The sequence below is a fragment of the Pempheris klunzingeri genome, chromosome 19, assembly GCF_042242105.1.
Source record: "Pempheris klunzingeri isolate RE-2024b chromosome 19, fPemKlu1.hap1, whole genome shotgun sequence".
In the NCBI taxonomy this organism is placed as follows: Eukaryota; Metazoa; Chordata; class Actinopteri; order Acropomatiformes; family Pempheridae; genus Pempheris; species Pempheris klunzingeri.
Window position 1 is genome coordinate 21,097,269 of NC_092030.1, and position 8,207 is coordinate 21,105,475.

The window sequence follows — 8,207 nt, forward strand, 5'->3', positions numbered from 1 at the left end:
TTTTATCTTCTAATAAAACACCAAAAATGTTATATTATATAAATACAATATAATGAGGGCCATGCTGTATAATGATTACTTTTATTTTTTATTTTCTACAACATATTTTGCTGCTCATACTTTTTGCTTTTATTGTATTTTGTTTAATTAAATTTAATTAAATTTAATTTAATTTTGTTTTATTGTATTGTATTTTGTTTTGTTATTTTTATTTTTTATTTTGTTTAATTTTATTTTATTTTATTGTATTGTGTTTTGTTTTATTTTATTTTATTTTGTTTTGTTTTGTTTTGTTTTGTTTAATTTAATTTAATTTAGTTTAATTTAATCTAATTTAATTTAATTTAATTTAATTTAATTAGACGGAGCTTTAGAGGAGGGGCGTGAAGGCACCGTGACGTAAAATCCCTGCGACACACGTGTGAGCGCACTGAGGAGCAAACATGGCGGCCGAGAGGCTTCAGTTCCACGAAATGGGCTTAGACGACCGTGTTTTAAAGGTAACAAACCTTTTGACAGCGTCTCTAAATGTTGAAGAAACTGTTAGTGAGCTGCTGAACAAACTGCCGAAGAGTAAAAAAGCGCAGAGAGACGAAAGAAAAGAGGATTTAAATACAGAAACGAGTCCGTCAGGAGCCGCAGATGTAACGTGAAGAAACACGTTTGGAGGATTAAGACAAAAATAAAATGACATTTGTAGACTTTTTATCCAGTTTACCTCTTTAATATAAACCTAGAACATAAACCTTTGTGTTTTGGTTGAATGTAACATTTACTACTAACTTAACTAACTTAACTAACTAACCAACCAACCCTCAGTCCAGACTGGAGGTCCTTGTTCTTAACTTGAGTATTTCCTTTTCATGGTACTTTATACTTCCGCTACATAAGATAATATAGTATTTATTTATTTAATAAAAAAAAACATGAAACTAACCCAACACCTTGAACGCACCACAGAGATGAAACATACTATATCTGCACTATTATTTATTAAACTCATCATTAATAAAAATTAACCTTCAGTTCAACTGAACTCTTAAATGTCCTCGGCCGTGTTCAGCTCAGTGACATCAGTCATCAGGTGTCGTCGTCTCATGTTTAGGCGGTTGCGGATCAGGGCTGGTCCCAGCCCACGCTGATCCAGGAGAAGGCCATCCCTTTGGCTCTGGAGGGCAAAGACCTCCTGGCTCGAGCCCGGACCGGCTCTGGGAAGACTGCTGCCTATGCTGTACCTGTCATACAGCGCATCCTGGCCTCCAAACAGGTGAGGGAACCCCCCCCACACACACACACACACACACACACACACACACAACAACGTGACACCAGTCTGGGACTCAAACTGTCTTCTGGAGTGTGAGCAGGACAAAAAACATGATGTGGTTTTAAAAGTCTTTTATTCTGCATTAACTCCTCCTCCTCCTCCTCCTCTTCCTCCACCAACTGTTCCCCTCAGAGCGTCCGTGAGCAGGATGTGAGAGCTCTGGTCCTGGTCCCGACCAAAGAGCTGGGTCAGCAGGTCCACGCCATGATCAGGCACTTGACGGCGTACTGCTCGAGGGACGTCCGGGTGGCCGACATCTCCGGAGCAGCCGACCTGTCGGCGCAGAGGTCGGTGTGTTCAGGGACTCTGTTACACGTGTGGATCCGCGGCGTCGCTCTGTTTAAACTTAAAAGTGTGTGTGTGCTCCCTGCTGTGTCGGAACAGGCCCATCTTGATGGAGAAGCCTGACGTGGTCGTGGGGACGCCGTCACGCGTGCTCGCCCACCTCAACGCCCAGAACCTGGTCCTGCATTCGTCCCTGGAGATGCTGGTCGTGGACGAGGCCGACCTGCTGTTCTCTTTCGGCTTTGAGGCAGACCTGAAGAACTTGTTGTGGTGAGAACACACACACACACTCACACACACACACACACACACACACACTCACACACACACACACACACACACACACACTCACACACACACACACACACACACTCTGACGGTTGATTCCCCGAGTTATTTTTAATCATTTACCAGAAAGATTGTTGTTTAGTTTAAGCAGCGTTTCCACAAACAAACTAACCAGGTAAAATTAGTGTTTTTGTCAATGGAGTCTGGTGGCTTTAATGAGTATCCACTGTTCTCTACCAGACTGTATTACAGATATTAAAACTTCTTTGCAGATGAAAACTTAGCCACAAGGGCTCAGTGTGACACAGAACATTATCGTAGTCGTGTTTCTGTCCATCGTTTACTCTCCTTGTAGCTCCACTAACTCTTTTAGCACTTATCCTCTTATATATCTGTCTTCAGTCCGTCTGGCTGATAAGTGCAGTGTTTCTTTTCTCTTTAAATGAACCCCTTTTGTCTCTTCTTATGTCTTGCAGTCATTTGCCGAAGATCTACCAGTCGTTCCTGATGTCGGCCACTCTCAGCGAGGACGTTCAGGCCTTAAAGGAGCTGCTGCTGCACAACCCTGTGAGCTCACGTCCCACATGTAGAGACTTGGAGGGGGAAGACTCTTGGATATTTCCTGAGCTCAAAGCGGCAACTTCATTAGAAAAATCTTACAAAGTTATGAGAGAAAAACGTGAATGAGATGGTAAAAGAAAAAAACAGACTTTTACAAGAAAACTCATCAAATTATACTTTTCAAGTAGATTTAACAAGGAAATAGTTTGATTTTAACGCCTTTTTTCTGAGTCTTTTCTTGTAAATTTGTTACTTTAATCTCTCAGAATTCCCGACGTTTTCTCTCAGATTATCCACTTTATAATCTCAGAGAATATCCAGGTTTGTTTCTCTTAAATTTGAGAGTTTTGTCGTGTAAATGAACCAATTTAATCTCACATAATCTGGGTTTTTTTCTTGGAAGATCCCAGCAGCAGCGGCCCAAATACACCGTGGGGTAGTAGAAGCTGCGGCTGGGTTTGGGATCTGCTCACCTGGATCTGCTCACCTGGATCTGCTCTCTCTCTCTCAGGTGGTCCTGAAGCTTCAGGGCTCTCAGCTCCCAGACAGCAGCCAGCTGCAGCAGTACAGCATCAGATGTGAGGAGGAGGACAAGTTCCTGCTCACCTACACGCTGCTGAGGCTGCGGCTGGTTCAGGGCAAGACGCTGGTGTTCGTGGGAGCGGTGGAGCGATGCTACAGACTCAAGCTGTTTCTGGAGCAGTTCGGTATTCCCGCCTGCGTCCTAAACTCCGAGCTGCCCGTCCAGTCCAGGTGGGACCCCCCTCCTTTTCCGGAGGAGTGTGTTCGTGTCTTACTTTTCCCTCCAGTTGTAAATTGTCATGTTCTTGGCTGCGGTGATCCACTTGACCATGAAAATACGAGAAAACACGCGTTAATCTTTAACTCCTGTGTTCGTGTCTCCTGCTGCAGGTGTCACATCATCACCCAGTTCAATCAGGGCTTTTACGACTGCATCATCGCCACAGATGAGCAGATTATGGCGGACCCCGCCGCCACCGCACAGACGCCTGCAGGCAAAGGGAAGAAGAAGAAGGCCGCAGAGAAAGGAGGGAGGTGAGTCCACTGAAATGTCGGCTCCACAACACACAGACAGAGTGCTTTTATTTTGGAAACATCTAAACCGACCTCCGTTTTCAAAGGGTTTAATTCCATCTGTGGGTCTTTGCTGACATGATTTCTGAACGGTGCTTTTCCAGGACTAAGGACAAAGAGTATGGCGTCTCCAGAGGTGTGGACTTCCAGAATGTGTCCAATGTCGTCAACTTTGATTTCCCCACAACGGCAGAATCGTACATTCATCGGGTTGGAAGGTGGGAAGTGTTCAGGCTTCATGTTTATTCATGAGCGCTGCGACTTAATCTGAGAATCAGGTCCTGATGTGTGGTTTTTTCTTTGTTATTTTCTTTTGTAGAACGGCGAGAGCAGACAACCCCGGCACTGCTCTGTCTTTCATCACTCACACTGAGCTGGGTTTGCTGTCGGAGGTGGAGGAGGCCCTCACAGGAGGTAACGAGGAGCCCTGTTAATGTAGTTACTGGCCAAATCAATGAATCTACTGACTTTTAGTGATGTTTTAGTCCATGAAAAACAGTGGACAAGGCTTCAAAAACCACATAGTTAGTTAACATAAAGCACTTTCGGATGCACTGTAATGAAATATGTTTCTGGTTACAAGCTTATATCGTGTTTTTGGGAATCTTTTCTTTAAACCAGGAAGATGTAAATGTTTTATTGGTACTTACTTGAGTTATTGGATCCTTAAAGGTGAACTCTGGTATTTGTAAACCCATTTGTACATATTTTGGTGTCTAAGTGAGTTTTTGGATTTGGTCCAGTAGAACACCTCAGCTGTTCTATCTCTCTCTTAAAAGCCACCCAGACTCCATTGTGAAAAACACTAATTCTACCTGGCAGAATACAGGAGTTGCTGGTCAAATGCTGCCTCGATCGGTTGGTTTGTTTGTATTTTTGTGTTGTTTTGTTGGTGATTTAAAGGGAGAGTTTGGATCTGAAGGAACCTTAAGACAAAGTTCCTCTTCTGTGAGGATGAGCGACTCCTGTGTTCTGTTAGGTAAAATCCCTGTTTTAGTGAATGTAGTCTGGTGTGTGTGCAGAGAGCGATAGAACGGCTGTTTGTGGTTAAACCAAAAGGATCTTCCAGGTCTCTCTCTGTAGGGATCCTTTCCATGATGCTGTCACACACTTAGAATAACACTCTGAGCCTGTCAGTGGATCAAACAAGCTCTTTTAGTGGACCTACTGTGATCAGGTGGACCCATGCATAAAATTACAGGAGCTCATTCAAAGGTTATGAGTGGAGAAGAAGTGTTACCTCTGATTAGAGATGCAGACACATGTCTCTGTCCTGTGTCCAGTCCTTCTCTGTTGAACAGCAACATGTTAATGTATTAAATGGATGTGTTGTGTGTTTTTAGATAATGCAGAGTCTGTTCTGAAACCGTACGAGTTTAAGATGGAGGAGATCGAAGGCTTCAGGTACCGCTGCAGGGTGAGTCTCCTCATCGTGTCCATGAAGTGTCGGCTGAATCTTCTCTCGAGCGTTATTAAGGGCTGTGAAAGTGTGATGATGACGACTCTTTGTTTTAGGACGCCATGCGCTCGGTGACGAAGCAGGCAGTGAGGGAGGCCAGACTGAAAGAGATCAAGCAGGAGCTGCTCAACTCAGAGAAACTGAAGGTAAACGGAGGGGGTGGACACAAAAATAGGAAATTACATCTTACTATACGTCTTAAATATTTAACTGTGGTAACTTAATTTACCTTAACTGATTTGCTGAGGTTTATTATAACGTTACCTGTCTCTTGTTTTTCTGTGAATATGGATTTATTAGTTTAGAGTTGAGTTCACTGGTTTAAATTAATCGTTAGTTAGGAACTGAACGTTTGTTTTCATTGATATTCAAGGTTACTGCCTGGTTATGAAAAACCATAAACCTATATTACATTTTATTGTTCATATTTATCATCATATTTTGGTGAAGAACACTTGTATTAATAGTTTAATATCCTAAAATTCAAAGTATAATGAAATAAAACAGGATTGTTGCTCCTTTTATTCGATACAAATAACTTTGCCGCTGAACAGCTGCAGATAGAAACACAACCCCCTGTCCTCTCTGTCACTGCTTGTCTCTGCTGTCACTCAGACCTACTTTGAGGACAACCCCAGAGATCTGCAGCTGCTCAGACACGACAAAGACCTCCATCCAGCCGTCGTCAAGCCCCACCTGAGAAACGTCCCCGAGTACCTCAGTAAGGCACAAAACACACAGACGGAGCTAAAGCTGAATTCATGGTGGTGTCTTTTATTGATAACTCACTTTCCACCGTCCTCTTCCAGTCCCAGAGACACTGAAGGGCACGGTGAATCCACTGTTAAGGAGGAAGAGGAAGAGGAAGGACAAACCAAAAGCAGGCGGAGTCGCCAAGAGCAGCTTCAAGGTGAGACTGATGAAAACTGTGGAACATTGTGTTACAGGTCTGGTGTGACGGCTGTACAGGCCCTGATACACATTTAGAAACAATATCACATTAGAATATTACATTATTAATATGGTTTGGTCCAAACGGTGCTCTGTAGCACCAGGATTACTATTTTAGCTCAGTGAAATATAATAAAACCTTTGCATTAGCATGGTGACAAAATGTTTGTACATATTTCCAAACTTTTATCAGAATTCCTTTAATAATCCTCAGGTGTTACACACAGCTCCAAAAGAATAAGAATAAACTTCAAACACAATATAAATGTATTATTATTATATGTCAGAATTTAGTTTATTCACTTGTTCCACCTTCTAAAATGTAAATATGTTTGTTTTCTTGGTCTCCTGTGATAAAACACTGACCTTTTCTGATTTATACACCAAACAATTGTTGGTATGACTGAGAAACTGAATAATGTGTAATGGAAGTAATCATTTGTTGCAGCCTCATATCTCACTGGTCTTAACTGGTCAAACCATCTTTCAAGTCGAGTGTTCATTAAGACCCCAAAACAAAAATGCACGTGTGTGATTTTGTGTCTCGTAGAAAAACAGTGGGGGGAAGAACCCGCTGAAGACTTTCCGATACACCGGAGGAAGGAACAGAAAAGGCAAAGCAGGGAAGTCATAGCTGCTGCTGCTCAGCCGAGACGTTCCCCAGGAGGACGGAGCAGCCTGCGCTGTCGGCTCAGGCGGGATGAATATAAACTGTATGTCTGGATTAAACGGGCTGTGGGAGCTTTGTGGACTGGATGGACTATGAACGCTGACACGTGTGGACTTTAAGACGAGAAGGAAATGTGAGCAGCGTCACGTTACATGATACATGATGCACATGTATGTAGGCAGAGATCTGTATCATGATGTCTAAACACGTCCGCTGTGGAGACATTAAACATGTTTATTAAAACGATGAATCCTCTGAAGCAGCGAGTGTTTTGTGTTGTGTGTTTAAAACTGGAGCTGCTGACGGCGTCAGAGGATCAGAGGATCAGAGGAGCTGCTCTGCTCAGGTGAGTGTCGGCGCCTCCTCCTCAGGGACGTGAGCGCAGGAGGTGGAAGTGTTGATTGGATGTTTCTGCTCTCACTCAGACGTACGGCGAGACGAGGCCACGATCTCCTTCCTGCCGCTGTGACGTCTCACCTGAAGAACTCACCTCAGTAAGACACACACACACACACACACACACGTTCATAGACTTCCATTAAATGTTTTCTACATCAACACCCCACTGTGTCAGCAGTAAGTCAGTATTTCCACTGACAACCTTCCTGAGATGGTGAGGAGCGCAGAGACCCCACTGTCAGGCACCAAAGTCTTTACGGTTCATCCTGAAGGGAGCATGAATGTCTGAGCCAAATTTCATGGGAGTCCATTGGATGATTGTTGAGATATTTAATACACTGAAAAGAGAAAACTTTGATCTGTCGATGGAGGAAATGAAGCTTCATCCTCTGGGGATCATAAACGACATAAACTAAATTTCACAGCAGTCGATCAAATAGTTTTTTAGACATTTCAGTCGGTGGATCAACCAAAAGACTTCATCAAGAGCTCTGCATGAAGGATTTGAACATTTGACTGTAACAACACTGGATGGCAGCATCAGAAAAGACTGTTGGAGCAGAGAGGATCCAGAAGTTTAGCCGTTAATAGAGACGACATCCGAGTGCAACCACGCCTACGGTTTTATCTCTGTGTTTGCTTTGTCTCCTTTTGAACTGCCCACCTGTAAAACAGTAAGAGATCAGTTTGTCGTTCGTGGGAAAAAAAAAAGTCCACTTCCTCCAGGTGAGCTTGAGGAACACGTCTGCACACGATACGAGGTGAAACTTGAAATGTTCTAGTCACAACAAGGAAGAAAACACACGAGGAAATGGCCGTGTTTTGTTCTCAGTCCATCATCAGGAACTAATTAAACTGTGGGTAGTTATTTCCTGTTTGGTTCGGATGACACTTTGACTGCAAGAATGAACTTGGTGTAGAAACAGCACTTGCAGGTTTTTGGTGTCTGAATATTTTCTGTTAACTCGTCAGACGTTGACTCCTCGTTGGGTTTTACTTCGGTAAAAGTACTCGAGTCCAAATAAATCCTGCTTTGAAATGTTCCTGCAGTAAAAGTCTGAGAGTCTAATGAGGAAAATGTGTTTAAAGTAAAAGTAGAGGAGCAGAAAAGTGTCTCCTGTGACTGTTGTACTATTATCAGTAGATTATTGATCCTCATCATCGATGGAAAA

General features: G+C 43.1%; 1 protein-coding gene across 1 annotated transcript; it reads left to right on the top strand.

Moving 5' to 3' along the window:
• Window positions 1–437: 437 nt before the first annotated feature.
• Window positions 438–6,895, top strand: ddx56 (DEAD (Asp-Glu-Ala-Asp) box helicase 56). Its single transcript, XM_070849982.1, has 14 exons — window positions 438–500; window positions 1,106–1,267; window positions 1,460–1,614; window positions 1,712–1,882; window positions 2,377–2,467; window positions 2,973–3,214; window positions 3,374–3,517; window positions 3,661–3,774; window positions 3,876–3,970; window positions 4,900–4,973; window positions 5,072–5,161; window positions 5,631–5,736; window positions 5,825–5,925; window positions 6,517–6,895. Exons 1-14 carry the CDS (start codon window positions 444–446, stop codon window positions 6,598–6,600), a joined length of 1,686 nt encoding a protein of 561 aa, XP_070706083.1. The 5' UTR covers window positions 438–443; the 3' UTR covers window positions 6,601–6,895.
• The last annotated feature ends 1,312 nt before the right edge of the window (window positions 6,896–8,207 follow it).